Genomic DNA, 17,395 nt, shown 5'->3' on the forward strand with positions numbered 1-17,395 from the left:
TATCTGCATCTATGGCACTGACCACGCCCATTGGGGGGTGGAGACAGGCTGAAGTGACCTGGGGGAAGTAGGTCTGAGGAGGAGCCCGGGTGCTCTCTTGCTTGTGGCTCGCAGACCCGAGAGCATCTGGAGGAACCTGCTGGTGCTCATCTGTCTGGGTTGTAAGTTATTTCTCCCTGAACAAACATCTGTTTATCCTGACCCTTACCTGATATGTGGTGTCAGGAGCGGAATCCGGATTTTCACCCAGGCGGCAGACGCTGCTGCCTTCCCCACCATCGCTGAACAGGCAGGTCCCTTCCTAACCAGGCAGACACACTGCAGCTTGTGAGACGTTTGTGTCTGCCCTACACCTCACACAGCGTTCGCACAGAGCCCTGCGGCGCCAGTTTGGTACGAGCAGTTTTCCCACCGGCCTGGTCCCACAGCCACGCCAGCCCCAAATAACACACAGAGACGCTGGACTAGATATAAAGCTGTTGGCCAGGTACTAGTGTTTCTTATTGGCTAGCTCCGCCTTAAATACTAATCCATTTCTATTAATCTAAGTGTTTCCACGTGGCCTTATCTTAACGGAGAGAGGGCGTTCTGCTCTCTTCGTCCTCCATGTTAAATCTCCTCCTACCTCTCCCAATCCTCCTTGTCTCCTCCTCCCGCCTATCTTGCTTTCCTATTGGCCAATACGAGAAACATTTTTACAGAATGACACCTCCCATGACCCAGACCCTTCCTACCACCCCACTCTTACACACCCCCCACTTTTTTCTGCTTTCCTTCCTTGTTTCCTGTGACCGTGGAGTCTAATTTTGCTGCCCCTACACTCATACGTATGCGGACATCCACTGGAGTGTGTTAACCTACCTAGGGCTATGCCCTTAAAGAAAACTGGTCTTCCCTCCCCAGAAGCCCCCAATGCTTCTCAGGTAGGGGTGGGTGTTCACAAGCCCCCTCCCCACTCTGTGCTAGTGGTTGACTGGTTTGATCTTGTATAGGTCTTGTGGAGGCAACTACAGCTACCATCAGTTCGTGAGCGCAGTTGCCCTAACACATCTGGAAGACTCCGTTTTGTCAGGTCCTCTTTGACTTCTGGCTCTTACTGTCTTTACAAACTCCCTTCTCCCGTGGTCGCTGAGACTTTGAGGGAAGAGTTAATATAGACGCTCCATTTGTGGCTGAGAGCTCTGTGAATACCATTCTCTACTCTTGGATCAGTTGTGAGTTTCCTTGTTAACTGCCAAGTGGTCCGAGAGCTGCACTAACCTATGAGTAAGAAGATGTGAATTTGGAGGGAGCTTGGTATGGGTGCATTTAACAGTATAATAGTGGTGGCTTCACCCCTGGACCTGTGAGCTCCTCAGCCATGAGTTCTTGGCTAGTTCTTGGTATCAGGCATGTGCTTCCTCTGTAGAATGAACCAAATAGAAAGTGTTGTAATTAAAACAAAAAAAGTGGCTTGAGAGAGAAAGACACCATTTGACAGAATTCGAGCGGAGAAGTTTTTTATTAAGGAGAAAGGGGAGGGCAGGAACATTGAGAGAGAGAGAGAGAGAGAGAGAGAGAGAGAGAGATGAACAAACAAAGGGAGAGAAAGAAACAGAGAGAAGGATGGGAGGTGGGCAGGGCCCTTTAAAAGGGAACACAGTGAATGTGCACAGGTGGTGCTCTTAGTGGCTGCAGCTGAGGGTGTGTCCTGCCAGAACCCCAAGGGAAGGCTGGTACAGATGCCTGAATACCAACAGACCGACAGAAAGAGATTAGTTAGTCCTGTAACATTTGCCCCACCATTGCGCCCATGGGCTTACCTTGCCATGCTGGTTTTTACTATAGCTTACAGGATTCACAGTGGGGTGAATATGGGTGAGCTGTAGCCTAAGCTGCCTTTGAATGTGGGGGCAGTTCTCCCTCCTTGGCCTCCTGACCACTGGGGTTACAGCTTTACGCCACCATGCCTAGCTCGCTTGTGGGTTCCAGCTGGGGAAATGTTCGGGGATGTCCTCAGTGAGTTGATGTGCCATGCCTTGCTGGACCCCATGGAGTTTTGGGGGCTGTCTCAGCTGCCTGCTTACACTGTACTTCCCTTTCCAGGTGCTGGGGTCAGAGAGGATGTGTTTCTCATCTGGAGAGAAATGGAAGAAGCTTGCAGCATACTGGCTCAGGTGCGGAGGCTGGTGGACAAGCCTCCTCAGTCGGACGTGTCCCCAGCAGACTGCAGTAGGTGCCATTTATATGTGTGTGGTGCAAAAAACTCAGGGACATCGGTGGCCCGGGACGCGTGGGAGGGTTGGAGTCCCATGCTTCTAAACAGGAGAACTTCTTAGCTCAGCCTGGAGGCGTTGCTGGGCAGAGTCTCTGGAGCTGTGGGATGTGTGTATATGTGTGTGCATGTGTGCATGTGTGTGTGTGTGTGTGTGTGTGTGTTGCACACACAGATATGTACATATACATGCTTGGGCTCATTCCCAAAGAAGAACCAGTAGTTGAGCTATAAAGGCAGGAACTGTCTCTAGCAAGAGGAGGGGTCAAGGTTTGGTAGAGCTGGGCTCAGTTCAGAACACAGCACAGACACCCACAGTGAGGGGTAGTGGGGCTCAGTAAGTGGGAAATTACTAGGAGGAGATGGATGGATAAGGAGGCTTCTGTCTGGATTCTTGCTGAAGACTGGATCAGATGTGATGGGTGTGAGAGCTCCCACTGAAATATTGAAGTTGATCATTTATCAGTTGGGGGCTGGGATTCTCGTTGTAGCATCATATTAAGATTTGTGCTAGCTATGCAGAGCTGAACATGGAAGTCCAAAGACAGAGGACATTTGGAAAGAAGACACGGAGAAGTACCACTCAAACTTAGACATCTTCCAAGAGGCATGTGGGGGTTTCCTTTGTTTTCGAGACAGGGTTTCTTCATGTAGCCCTGGTTGTTCTGAAACTCACTCTGTAGACCAGGTCTACACTCACAGAGATCTGCCTGCCTCTGCCTCCCAAGTGCTGGGATTAAAGGCGTGCGCCACTTCCCCTGGCAGGGCACGTGAGTCCTCAGGGATGGGCCTTGCCTGCAGACTGAGTCACATCCAACTGACCTCTCACCTTCACACAACCACAAAAATGCTGCATTTGCTGCATTCACTGCATCCTAATTTAAGGCCACTGATCTCCTTTGAACAGCAGAAATTCACTTGTTGGATGCGGATGCAGTTTGGGAGGATTAGGGTGTGTGAGGCTTTGTATTGCCACTATTCAAAAGAAGTCACTGGAACGTACTTGCACCTCTCCACCTTTAGAGACCTGTCACGCTTCAAGTATCAATGACAACTGTCGTGTGACACAACTCCTGGGAAGCAAATATCTATTGTCCCAAGACAGAGAGCACATTACGGACCAAAGTAACAATACCACCAAACCCCCACTTGGTGAATACGCGAGTTTATGGGAGTCACTTACGGTGATAGGGACAACCCAAAGGCGGTGCCTTGCTGCAGGCCCTCACTGGCAATGGGTGACAACTCATGAAAGCTGGAACCAGGAGCTCTCTGCTCAATTTGCGGGCAGCTCTACAGATCTACAGCCTCCTCTGGGATGAGCTGTGGGTCTGAAATTCTATAATGATCTGTATGTAAATACCTTCATTGCAACCCAGCACATGCATGTCCCCCAAAGAGGATAACTCTAAGCAGCCATTGAGGAAAAAAAAAATACTCAGGATGTAGCATTTATATTCTAAGGGGAATTTGATCATGATCATTCTTCCAGTGGGTGGCCATCTGAGCTTTTGTCTGAATTTGACTCCAGCATCTTCACGGAGAATGTCTGACCAGCCCTTTCCTAGTCACAGCCCGTGCTCAGTGTGAGCAGCTGGCAGCCAATCCCTCAGCTTGACTGCTCAAGGCCTGAAGGAGGTGGCGGGGGGGGGGGGGAAGGCTTGGATTGTCGTTTGGGTAGACTGCAGGTGAATTAGACGAAGGGTCTCTGGAGGTAGCTGTCCTCATCTTCCTGTCACAGACTCACTCCCATATCCACCTCCCCGGAGGGCGTGGCGGTCAGGGACCAGTCCGCACATGTCACCACGGTGGTGGTGGGGGGGGGAGGGGGCAATATCTAGTTGAGGTGACTCATTATTAGCCTGATGTCTGGGATAAGAAGGCAGCAAAGCCCACATTGGGAGTTGACCTGTTTTAATCCCAAGAGCAGGACATAAAAGTTCCGTAAGGAAAAAAACAAAACAGTGGACAACGTGAAGGCGCGAAGACAATGGATACCAAGCAACAACGGCAGTGATTGACAAGGCACAGGACAGGCAGTGACCAACAACAAGGCACAGGACAGAAAGAAGGGACCGTTGCTCTTCCCAGTTGATTGCCTTGTGAGGCCATGGGGCATGGAGGGGGAAGCTGGGAGGAGCTTGTCAAAACTTGCTGTTTGCAGAGACAGAGCTGGGAGGTCTGGAAGGAATGAGGCGGCTGCAGAGCATTGCAGAGCATGCCAGAATGGGAAGAAATGCATGCCCAAAGCGGCACGCACGGGCTGCTCCCTGAGAATCAGTTCACACATGGAAGAAAACTGTCTGACAGTCAGGGGCTACTGGAAGGAACCAGAAGGAAAAAAAGATAATGCTCACACAGCCTCAGGACCAGTGTCAGAGGGCCCTGTGACTTATGGGGGTGTTAAGACTACGTGGGAAGGTCTTAACTTCAACAGCCAGGAATGGCGAGCCTCAAGCAGAACACTGCTCTGGGCACTTCCCAGAGGCCATCAAAGTGAGATGTGATTCACAGCAATTGGCATTCAGTCAAAGATTATCACGCAGGAAAAGAAGCAAGAAGAGGGAAAAACTGATCTGTCAAAATGGACAGGGCGAGGCAGGATGACGTGATAGCCCAGAGACATGTTCGGGTAAGGGTCACTGGTACTGATCAGTCATACAAAGTGGAGTCAGCTGGGGAGAGGTAACTTGAATTAAAGATTTGTCTCTATCGCGTTGGCCTCTATCGCCTGCCTGTGGGGCATTTCTTATTGATAGAGGAGGGTCCAGGCCACTGCGTACTGTACTTTCCTTAAGCAGGTGGACCCGGGCTGCTTAAGAAAGGTAGCTGAGCGAGTGAGCCAGTAAGCAGTGTTCCTCTGTGGTCTCTGCCTTCAGTTCCAGCCTTGACCTCCTGTCCCGTCTAACACCAGTAATGGATGACGATGTTCAAATATAAGCCAAATAAGGGCTCTCCTCCCCCAAACTGCTTTGGTCATTGTTCTGTCACAGCAACAGCCAAGGCATCTAGGCAACTGGCCCTCGTCACTACTGCTTCTTCAATTCTAAGTAGCCCAGTCTGAGATGCCTCCCTGACGGACTGGTGGAGGGAGACGGAGTTATGATGCCCAGGCGTTAGACTTGAAACTCGGGCCTGCCATAGTGAAACAGTGGTGGTCAGAGCTGTGTGATACCTACCGTGGTCAAAGCCTACCAGTAGGCCACTACCTGCACAGTGGGCCATGTGGCCATGTCACCCACCCTTACTTTAACCCTAGCTGCAGAGCAGGGAGTAAGACATAGCTCACCCTGGGGAAGGGACAGAACCTTAGCCCACAAGGTTTGAGATAGTGCTCAATTGCAGGCTCACTGCAGGGAGACCCAGTAGCCGGTGGAAGCTGGAGGTGGGCCTGAGCTCCCAGACCCGTGTGCTAATGGGACAGACTCTAGTTTTAGCCATGTCACATCTGGTTTGGGAGTAGGTTTGAGCACGCCTCCTCGTGAGCCAGTGCAGACTCCTGTCACTATGAAATTCGGGAAGTGCAGCCCATCTTACCATCACCGTTGATGGGCAAGGTACTGTCTCTACCATCCCCAGCCCGCAACTTGGGTAGCACGACTTGTGCTCCAAGAGGACATACTTGCGTTTTGGGCTACATCTCCGCCAGCTGTGTAATCGGCCTCAGATACCCAAGACTGTGTGGGTACTTCCAGCTGTGATACTCAGGTAGCTTAGCTTAGCATATGCTAAGATGGTTAAGGGACTGCAGTCACCAGTTTCAGCCAGTCTGGAAAAGCATAGCATCATGACCCAGGATCCCATTTGATGTGAGTAAGACAATCAGAATCAAAAGATGTTCTGGAATTGAGTGCTCAGCTGGTCAAACTGAATGCTAGGCGTATTCTAATGGCCTCCATCCTATGTCTGCCAGTAGATGGGACCTCTGAAGTAGCTGTAGAGCTGGAAGACATACCACACTGGGACATGGACCACTGTCCCATCTGGCATCACTGTGGTGGTGGCAATGGTTGTGGATCAGAGATTCACTGACTCTGCTGGCAACCCATAGCCATGTGGCCCGAGCTGTAGCGTAGTTGTTGGTCTTGGCAGGTCGTTGGCTTAGGTTGGTGACATTGGTAGCCATGGCTGTCACTAGAGAGACACACTGTGACTGTGTTCAGAGCCAGACAGAGTCCTTCAGTGTCTTCTCTGGGGCTGGTGATTGTGAATGAGACATGCAGACCTTTCTAGGTCACAGGGAGTGGCTTGTGGGGGACAGCCTACTCACTTGGTGAACAACACACCATCAGCATATTCAAGAAATCTGGGCTTGGGTTGCCCTTTGTCCCTGAAACAGTGACCACATGCTGACAGCAGACTCCTGGTTTATCTCTCTACCCGGCTGCCACCCAGTACTGAATTAAGGAAAGTGACCGCATGATTCTAGCAGGTGTGTCCAACCTTTTGACATCGAGACATGTTATTGGCATCTACAGGATTCCTGCTCAAGGTGTTTTAAGTGTGTGTGTGTTGATGTTTTGCTTCCAAGTATGTCTAGGCACCCCATGCATGCCTGGTGTGCCTGGAAGCTAGACGAGAGCATTAGATTCGCTGGGACTTGAGTTAAAGATGCCGATTAACTACCATGCGGGTGCTGGGAATTGAACCAGATCCTCTAGAAAAGCAGTCAGTGCTCTTAATCACTGACCCACCTCTCCAGCCCCTCACAATGTTTTGGACATGTTTCTGATCTTACGTTGGATTGCACCATAGCTATCCTGGATGGTGGCAAAGTGACCTGACACCTGGGAAGTAAACAGCTTACTTTTGGGTAAATGATGGACCAAAGATAAAATCAAGAAGAGAATTAGTCTTTTCTCCTGACACCAAAGCAAAGGGAGACACAATGTATCAAAGCCTACAGCAGAGGAGTGTAGCAAAGTGAACGTGTACAGCAACTTGTTCCCCCGTTGGTGACGCGGGGGAAGATCTGAGACAGCTTATCACTGCCTCTCCAGGGGCTGGACATGGGAGAACCAGCCACGCCCCATGTGGATATAGGGAAAGAAATAAAGATTCGAGCAGAGAGGAAATAGAAAGGATAACACTCACCAGAGATCGGCAAATCGGCGCTCTTCGAACCCTGACTTGGACTACATGAGGAAAGGACAGGCAATGCTAATGGAAAACAGTTGACACGTCACAGGGAGAGGGCGTCACTGAGGTCACTACGCACGGCTGTGCACCGATGAGTTTGATAACCTGAAGGGAATGGCCGACGAGTTGGATAACCTGAAGGGAATGGATGGGTTCCTAGGCAACAGCTCACCTAGACTGAATCATGAGAAAACAAAAACAATCTATTGGATGATTTGGGGACAAGAACGCATTAAGGGCCACCTGTAGCTGCAATATACTGAGAGGGGAACCTAAGTACCTTCTCGTAAGGTCTAGAACAAACCAAGCATGCCCACTTCATCATCTTTATTCAGCGCAGCTCTTGAAGTGTGACCCAGAACAAGAGAAGGAAACAAAAGGCGTGTAGTTTGGAACCCAAGAAGCTTCCGGCCTCAGTGAGAGATCCCGTCTAAAAAAAAAAAAAAAAAGCAACAGAAGATATTCAACATACGCTTCTGGCCTCCGCACACATGTGCACACACACACACACGTTCAGACATACAGAATTTGAGTTTATCACCAGTACATGCCGTCGATGAGGCGATATGTCATCTGACGTTAGACCAGGACTGGTTGAAGCTGTGCACTGTTAGCTGCAAGCCATCACTGAGATTACGAACAGCACAACAAAGGAGATGAAATGAGATACCAGATTGAAGAAAAATAACTCTTAGGAAAAAAAAAGTCAGAGGACAGGAAATGGGTTTTGCTGATAAGGAGAAGCGGGGATGTGCGTGTTTACCGTTCCGAGGTGCCGGTTTCCACAAGGTAAGTGTGTAATTGGTTGTTGTGGTTAATTATACCTCCATACAGGGTAACTCATAGAGCACAGGAGACAGGGCTGGCAGCCCGGGGCACCGCACATTCACCTGGGTGCCCCCTCTGTGTAGGATCTAAGAAGAATCTGGCCTTTGTCATAGAGTATTAAAGACTTTTGACAATTTTTTCTTTCTTTTTTTTTTTTTTTGGATTATGCGACAGCTCAAACATTTCAAGGGCTCCTCGTGGTTTCATCGTGAACACTGAGAGCCCCAGAGTTTACTATCTGAGCCCAAGCTCTGACTCTGAATATTGACTTGTTCCAAAATATCAGGTTTGATGACACAGGCTAAAGGCTCCTTCAAGCCCGTCAGGCGGGTTTTGAGAGAGTGCTTATTAAACCAACAGAGAGGGAAGATGATCGTTTTGTTGGCACTGTATTAAAATAGCCAGCAAGGTTTTGCTGTAGGCCGGAGTGGTGGTGAGATGCAGGGAACTGCAGTTGGGAACGCATTAAAGATTAAAGCTGGCTTGGCCCATTCCTGCATGTGCCTCTTGGTAAAGATGCTATCTGTGCCACAGCTTTCTAAACAAGCAAACTGAGCACTCAAGAAAGCTACATTTAAATACGTGTACTGGGCACAGGAGAAGGCTCAGTGGTTACGAATACGCCTGAATATATATATGCATATGTGTGTGTGTGTGTGTGTGTGTGACATGTGTGTGGGTGCTTATTAAGCCAGAGGCATTGGATCTTCTGGAGCTGGATTTATAGGAGGTTGTGAGCCAATTAGCGTGGGTGCTGGGAATCAAACAGAGGTTCTCCCCAGAGTAGCCCTTAACTGCCAAGTCACTCTTAACCTGAGAAAGAGATCTGTGAAATGCACACAGCTAGAGTAACCGATGAGAGCCTGATAATATTCTTCCTGATGTCAGAGGAAAGACAGTCACTTATATAGAAACTCTACAGACTCCACAAAGAAACTGTCAGCTAATAAAGGCTTCGACATGGTTGCAGGAAGGGAGTGCATCAAAGCCCAGTCAATTGTGTTTCTATAGATTAGCAAGGGGCGTGCCAGGAGTGAAGTCAAGGAAAGAATTTCCCGTATAAACCCACCAAAAATGAAAATGAAGGGTCTGGGGAGATAGCTCCATCAGTAAAGGGCTTGTCTTCCAAACAGAAGGACCTGAGTTTGATCTCCAGAACTCAGATAGAATGCCAGGCATGGTCACACATGCTTATTATTGTAGCAGCGGAGAGGTGGAGAGAGGGACATCCTAGCTCTCTGGGCAGGCACTCTAGCCTAATTGGTGACACCAGGGCAATGTGAGACCTGTCTCAAAGGAAGGGATGGCGATCCTGGGGAAGGCGTTAGAGGTTATCCTCTGGTCTCCACGTGAACATGTGTTCATATACCCACACACACATACATACACACATACAACCACATACACCCACACATCCATACACACACAACCACACACACACCCATACACACACACCCATAAACACACACACCCATACACACAACCACACACACACCCATACACACACACAAACACACACACAACCACACACCCATACACACAAACACACACACAAACACACACACCCATACATGCACATGTATAAACATTTAAATACTAGGGATAATTAATGGAAGCATGGCATAAGAATTGTATACTGAAAAGAAGATGCCGATCATTAATATTAATAAAATAATATTAATAAAGTTGTGTGATAAACTCATTGAGAAGCCTCTTCCAAACTGACTTACAAGTTTAACATAATCCCTGCAAGAAACCTGAGCTGTCTTTTTGGCAGAGATTGACAGGCTGTTCCTAAACTCATATGGCAATTCAAAGGACACAGAATAGCCAGAAATGGTCTTGAAAAAGAACAAAGTTGGAAGATATGTTTGTTTCATCTTTAAAATCTGCAATAGAACTGTAATAATGAAGGCCGTGTAATGCTGGCCAAAAATGGATGCATAAAGGCCACATGTGGTGGCATTGATGTGTAGTTTCAGCATCCTGGGAGGCCAAGGCAGGAAAACAGCAGCCTCAAAGTCAACTGTGAATTTCCATTGATCTTGGACATAAAAGGAAAAAACCCTCTGAAAACACAGATGGATGCATAGGTTCACAGAGGAGCCCCAAAGTAAATCTATGTATTTACTGTAGATTTAATTTTGACAAACAATTTCAGTGTGGAGAAAATAACCTTCCAACAAAGGGCATGGGGGCAACTCGATTGTATACACGCACAATGCTGTTGGCCTCTTACCTCACCCATGCACAAAAAATTACCTCAAAATGCATTAATGTATTAAATACTTACTTGTAAATGCATTAATGTATTAAATACTTACTTGTAAAAGTTAAATCATAATACTTTGGGACAAGCATACACAAGCACATGTTGTCTTAGGCTCAGCAGTGGTGTGGCTGTTATGGATAGCAAGAGTAGCAGACATAAGATAAATGGGGTTGTGGTGGTTTGAGTGAGTGACTCTAGGTGATCCCCAGTTTGTAGAACTGTTTGGGAAGGGTTAGGAGGTGTGGCCTTGTTGGAGTGGGTGTGGCTTTGTTGGAGGAGGTATGGCCTTGTTGGAGGGGGTGTGGCCTTTGTTGGAGGGGTGTGGCCTTGGAGGAGGAGTGGCTTTGTTGGAGGAGGTATGGCCTTGTTGGAGTGGATGTGGCCTTGTAGAGTAGGTGTGGCCTTGTTGGAGTGGGTGTAGCTTTGTTGGAGTGGGTGTAGCTTTGTTGAAGTGGGTGTGGCCTTGTTGGAATGGGTGTGGCCTTGTTGGAGGGGTGTGGCCTTGTTTGAGGAGGTGTGGCCTTGTTGGAGGGGTGTGGCCTTGTTGGAGGAGGTGTGTCAGGAGGCCCAGTCTTGCTCGCCCTCTCTGCCTGCACATTGCAGATCATATGAAAACTTTCAGCTTCTCCAGCTCATGCTTGCCTGCCTGCCACCATGATGAGAATGGATTAACCCTTTGAAGCTGTAAGCAAGCCCCCAATAATGCTTCCTTCTGTAAGCTGCCTTGGTCATGGTGTCTCCTCACAGCAATGGAACAGTGACTGAGTCAGGGACCTCAGCAGTGTGTGTTGTTCTGTGCTTCAGTGAACCCTATGGAGAAAAGGGACAGGCGCCCGAGAACGGGAATCTTTAGAAATAAGATGTTCACAACGACTCTAGGTGAGGAAAAGCAACAGATGATTACAGTTTTATGAGACCTTCAGATCTCACAATTTCTCAAACTCCCAACATCTGTTTAGACTTGTGTTTTTTTTTGTTTTTGTTTTGTTTTTTTTTTTTGTTTTTTTTTTTGTTTGTTTGTTTTGTTATTTTGGCACAGTGTTTGTCTGTATTGCTTTGGAGCCTGTCCTGGAATTAGCTCTGTAGACCAGGCTGGACTCAAACCTCATCTTAACCTCATCTGTCCATTTTATATGTAAATCCTGAATTGGTTTATAGATCTTGCCACACCCTGACTATTTTTAATAAGGGAGATTTATTAGTATTCTGAATTTTAGGTGTATGGGTATTGGGTGGCTATACACTACATGTGTGCAGTACCTCTAGAGGCCAGAAGAGAGCATCAGATAGTTGCTTGCCACCATGTGGGTGCTGAGCCATCGCTCTGGCTCCCAGCACAATTGTTTCTAAAGTTGCTGTTGGAGGTCGGGCTTGGTGCTCGCCCCAGCAGTACTCAGCTGCTCCCAGCTGAAGTGGGCTTTGAGTGCAGGTTCGTTGGAGCATGCTCTGTGATTCTTGCCCTGCAGTCTGAGCTCCTGGTGACGTTCTTGTCTTAACCCTGTGCAGGTTTGTCACTGGGCTGTGTAATCTGGGCGGGTGTTAGGGTTTAGCGTCCTGTGGAGCTGGGCCCCTCACAGCTGAGGTGCTGCCATCATGGAAAACCATTTCCAGCACGCATCTCCGAGTAAGGAAGAGAAAGGCGAGTAAGGAAGAGAAAGATGGGAACTGTGGACCGAACGATGTTTGCCCCTCCTCTGTGTTCTCGTCATTGTTAATACTTTGCCTTCCTTTTAAACCCGGGCCTTTCCTGCCTCTTTACCTTCCTCTCCCTTTCTCCCCCACCCTCAGAGGATTCTAGGAACTATTCGCCCAAGTACTGGAATAAACTAATGGGGTGAGCAACAGAGCCCTTCATTGCAATGGAAACCATACTTTGATTTTTACAGATTTAACAAGAAGGAAGTAAAGATAAATAAATAAATAGTAATAAAAATCACTTCACAGTTGAAAGAGGAGGACAGGCCTAGGGCTCCCTGGGAACTCCACTTCATTCTCCCCTGGAGGCTCTGCAAGTTACCTGATAATCCTTTTGGAGCAGAGTCTAGAGCTTCCTGCTTAGACTCAGGCACCCATTTGACAGTCGACCCGAGGCCCCTCAGTGCATCCCATCCGGCCTAAACCCTCCAGGACACCAAGGATATTTTCCTCCATCTTTGCCAAGAAGCATGGGTTTCTGTCCACCATCTCCATCCTCCCGGCTGGTACCTGTGAGGTACTGGGCATGTGCATTGAGCATCCAATGCTTTAGCAAGAGCGAGCGTAGAAATGTGTGCAACTGCACAAAGGTGGGCCTCAGGCTCATGCCATTCTGTCACAGCTGTCCCCGGGGTTCCCACCCAGAGCTGGCTTCATCACCTTCAGAGGAACCACAGGACTGCAGCTCTTCTCTACTGAGGGAGTCACCCGGCAGGAGGCACTGGAATCCTTAGAGTCCCCTGTCCATGTCGTTCTGTTCCCAGATGCCCTCAATTCTGTATCCCCACACTTTCCTCCCTCCCTTCCAGTGTGTATCAGTCTCTGGTGTGTAGACTACAAGCCCTCCACAATTCTCTCACCGGAGAGACTCTGGAACTAAATAGCTTCAGAATCCCAAACAGTAGGATTGGGAATCTTGGGAATCTTGTTTGTGGTGAGACCCCCTTGCCCATGCTCTGAAAAAAAAAATAATAATCCCTAAGGTTTTTAGGTCCCTCAGCTCTTTGCCTAAGGAGCCCTCTTTCTGAGTAGCAGCAATTGGCACTCCGTGGGGGGGGGCGGGGCAGAGCGTGTGGAGTTCACTGCAGAATCATCAGATTGACGCTATCTCTAGAAATTGAATGCATTCATTCACTGACAGTAGACAAACCCAGCATAGCAGGAATGATGTGGCAGCTGAGTAGCTTTCGGTGGAGGAGGATAGAGGGTGCAGTTGGCGGGTGTGTGTGTGTGTGTGTGTGTGTGTGTGTGTGTGTGTGTGTGTGTGGTATGGTGTGTGTGTGTGTGTGTGTGGTGTGTGTGTGTGTGTGGTGTGTGTGTGTGTGGTGTGTGTGTGTGTGCACGTGCGCACGCGTGTGTGTGGTGTGTGTGTGTGTGTGGTATGGTGTGGTGTGGTGTAGTAAACCCTTAAGGGTCTGATTTTGAGGGTAGGTGTGTGAGTACTGATAAGCCACACCCAGTATCATTTTGATCCAGCCCCGGGTTATACCATGATGGTTTTCAAATGCACTATTCAGTACGGCTTCATGCCTGAAGAAGAAATACACACGTTGAGACTGATCGGTAGGATGGAGAGGACTGGGCGAGTAAATTCTGCAGCGTGGATGTGCTCCACGGTCTGCTTCCCTTGCATGGAACTCCAAGAACATCTTTAGTGGTCTGTCATGCGGATGAGGCGGGCATCGCTGTGATCTCACACCTCTGCAGTACAGTACAGGACGCTAAGGCTCAGAAGGTGAGAATTCACACTCTTAATTAAAAGAACTGCAGGAGAACTGGGAAAGGATCCCTTAGTGAGTGACGCTAATGAACAGACGGATGCCCTTCTTCCCCTCCTCAGGCTAACAAGGCTCAGCCACTAATTGGTGTAATTAGCAGTGAAAGAGAATGAAAAATACTACACTTCCCCCTCGTTTCTCCAGCTCTGGCGTGACCGAGCTCTCTGCCCTGATTGTTTGGCTGCCTCTGATTTCCTTTATGAAGCTCGGGTTGGAAGGGGTCTTCACCCTCTTTCCGGTGGTAATTGGGAACCTGACTCCTTCCCTTAAGCATGAGGCTGCAAGGTGAAGGCTCACCTTTAAAAAAACCCTTGCTAGGATCAGTATGTATGGCTTCCAGAAGTTCTTTTTTCTTCTAAGTTTGGACTTAAGCTTGATGAAGGGCTTTCATCTTTTACCTAAGAAGGTAGCCCCCAAAACAGAGCAAACGGTTATGTGTCATTATGGAAGTTGTTGAATGGAAATTGTATTTCCCATCACCCTGATTGAAAAGGGGCAAAGGAAATCAGCTATATAAGGAGGGAATAACAAGCCCAAGACACGGAGAGTAATTAACAGCGACTGAAGAAGTCATGGCAAGGATTCCCCAATGAGGCTGATCCGTTAGCTGCTTGCAGTGGTACCAGGAGCCCTCAAGGGGCTGTGTTCTAAGAGACGCCTGACAGAGTTCCTTGAGAAGGGTGAGAGGACATCGTGGTTTTCGTGGAAGCCAATGGAGGGCATTCAGGATGGTTCTCACAAGGGCTTTTGGGCCACGCTGACTGAAAGTTTGAGAGCAGCAGCCATCTTTGATCAGTTCCAATGCTAATAGGTTTCAGAGTGAATTCTGTCAAGGCGTTGTATTGAAATCCGAGGACCTGGCTCATCTGACACGATCATGGGCAGCCTCTTTACATGTTATCAAGGACTAATTGGCTGCAAGCTGTTTTATTTCCCCAGGCCCTATTCTAATTATATAGCCCCTTAAATGTGGTAAGCCTGGCAGTAATTTAATCTTTCATTTAGAGAAACGTTTTTTACTTAAAAAGTGTGTGTGTGTGTGTGTGTGGGTGGGTGGGTGGGTGTCTTCAAAGGTCATAAGAGGACATTGGATTCTTCAGAGCTGGAATTACAGTCAGATGTGACCTGCCCAATGCAGGTTCTGGGACCACAAATATCCCCGTCTGTAAGAGCGAGCTATTAACCACTGAACCATCTCTAACTCTGTGTTGGCCAGCTTTCATCAACTATAGTGTGACCTGGGAAAGGGGACTTTCAAATAAGGAACTGCACCATCAGATCTGCCTGTGGGCTTGCCTGGGGGGGGCATTTTCTTGACTAATGTTTGATGTGGGAGGGGCCGCCCGGCTCACTGTGGGTGGCGCCACCCCCTAAGCAGATTGTCCTGGGTTGTATAAGAAAGCAAGGTGCGTGTGTCTTGCAAACAGCATCCTCCCTGGCTTCCGCTTCAGTTCCTGCCTTGAGTTCCTGCTTTGGCTTCTCTAGTTGGTGAGCTATAAACGGTAAATGGAAATAAACCCTTTTAGTTAGTCTAGCGTTTCATTGCAGCAACAGAAGGCAAAGCTCAGTACAAACCCCAGGAGCAACGTTAAATGGCAGTCGGTGCCTTGTGGTTTCAGGCTCTGACAACTGAACCAGCTATGATTCCAAAAGTGTTTAAGAAGAAGCCAGCTGTAGTGGCGGCGCGCAGGGGTTTTGTCATCGTTCCTTAAACCGTACAGCGCAGCAGCTGCTCGCAACCGCTGCCTTGTGCTGGGCGTTGTGCGTGATCTAGAGATAATCCCACGTGCACAGGAGTAAGGGTGCAACATCACAAGGTGTCTGAGCAGCCCCTGGCTGAGGACCTCACAGTTGGGTCCTTCCTGGGTACAGGGTACAGGGGTACTGATAATTTTCAGAAGACCCCAGAGGAGACTATACCTAAAGCGGGTGGGCGGCTAGCCTCCTGTGCTGGGACCTTGTGAGACGAGACGAGGCATCCTAGATACAGCTACAGGCGCCTCAGCTGACTTTCTGAGCCCACAGGCGCACGTGTGTGTGTGTGTGTGTGTGTGTGTGTGTGTGTGTGTGTGTGTGTGTTGCCTGACCTTGCCTGCCTATAGGCTGCACAGACCTTCTTTTAACACATTAAAGCACATTCATGTGACCGGATTCACTGAGCTGCTGTTTGCCACGGCAACACAAAATGAACCAAGACACAACCGATGCCAAATCTTGGTCTCCATCTGAGACACCCGACTCTCATGCACGTTGCTAGAGTTTAGAAACCACTGGTGTTGAGGACTGCCTATGAGAAGCCATACTCATTTGGACCCTGTTACCATATCGGGAACCAAATATCTACCACATTTTGGGGGCCATTCTCAGAACATTTCTAAGTCGTATCACTAATTTTATGTGAGTTATACCTAAGCCATGAGCTTCAGGCATTAGGAGTCCCTGGATTAGATAACAGTATGTCAAAAGAAAAGCCCATCCTTCTCACGTACTGAATAGAACAAATGCATTGTTTCAATGACCTGGGAGTGTAGAATGCATTTCTAATAAATATAAGGCCAGGCAGATACCATCTCCATCTGTAGGTAAAGATATTTGCTTGAGCTCAGATGGCCAAATGGATAGGTCACACTGGGGCCACTTGTCTGAGATAGCAGATGGCACAGCCCAGACTTGAACCCAGAGCTTCTGATCCTGTGTTCAATGCTTTCCTGACACTTGACCCTGGTCTCCCAACCAGAGCCATTCTGATATGAGGCCAGTCCATGCACATAGAGGAGGAGATTAGAAGAGTCCTGGCTGCAGTGTACTTCTTGAAGGCACACGTGGGCTTTATGGTTTGGCAGTGGGAATGTTCTAGACTGGTAAATACGAGGTCAGGAGTATTGAGGACTGGTCATGCAATACGAATGGCTGATGAACTATGATTCCAGGAGCAACGTCTGTTGAGGGTAAGGAAAATGCAGAAGACATGTGGGATTCTCAGAAGTGGCTCCACAAATACGGCCTGAAGGCGCAGAAGCTGACCTTTTATGATGTCCTCGCCGACTGCTCCTTCCGCCATGCCGATGGAGTTGTTGATATAAAAGCCAAGCCAGGAGATGAGTCTGTGAAGACCAGTGCGGTAGGTGGGAGCTGATGGGGGGGGGGAGGGGTGGAGCCTCAGATCAGAAGCCCAAGGTGGCAGAGGAGGAAATCATCGAGGGTTTCCATGACATAGGTGTCCAGTCACTTCCCGCCACTTTGTCTAAATGGTACCCGCGAAGGCAGTCAAAGCCTGGACGTGGCTTCTACATACCTTAGTCTGTTCTGTGTGGCCAAAACAGAATGCCTGATGTCAGGTGCTTTATGAAGAAAAGCTTGTATTTATCCCATACTTTTGGACCCCGAGACCTTCCAGTAGACCCCACCCCTTAGAGCTCTCCCTCCTGC

General features: G+C 48.6%; 1 protein-coding gene across 1 annotated transcript in view; it reads left to right on the plus strand.

The window, feature by feature from the left end:
- The window catches only part of Vwa3b (von Willebrand factor A domain containing 3B), a 146,695-nt gene that overhangs the window by 53,798 nt on the left and 75,502 nt on the right, over positions 1 to 17,395 (plus strand). Inside the window, 3 exon segments of the mRNA XM_051204574.1 lie at positions 2,086 to 2,211; positions 14,505 to 14,513; positions 16,900 to 17,087. Coding sequence (XP_051060531.1) covers positions 2,086 to 2,211; positions 14,505 to 14,513; positions 16,900 to 17,087 — 323 coding nt within the window.

Source organism: Phodopus roborovskii, unplaced genomic scaffold (assembly GCF_943737965.1).
Source record: "Phodopus roborovskii unplaced genomic scaffold, PHOROB, whole genome shotgun sequence".
NCBI lineage: Eukaryota > Metazoa > Chordata > Mammalia > Rodentia > Cricetidae > Phodopus > Phodopus roborovskii.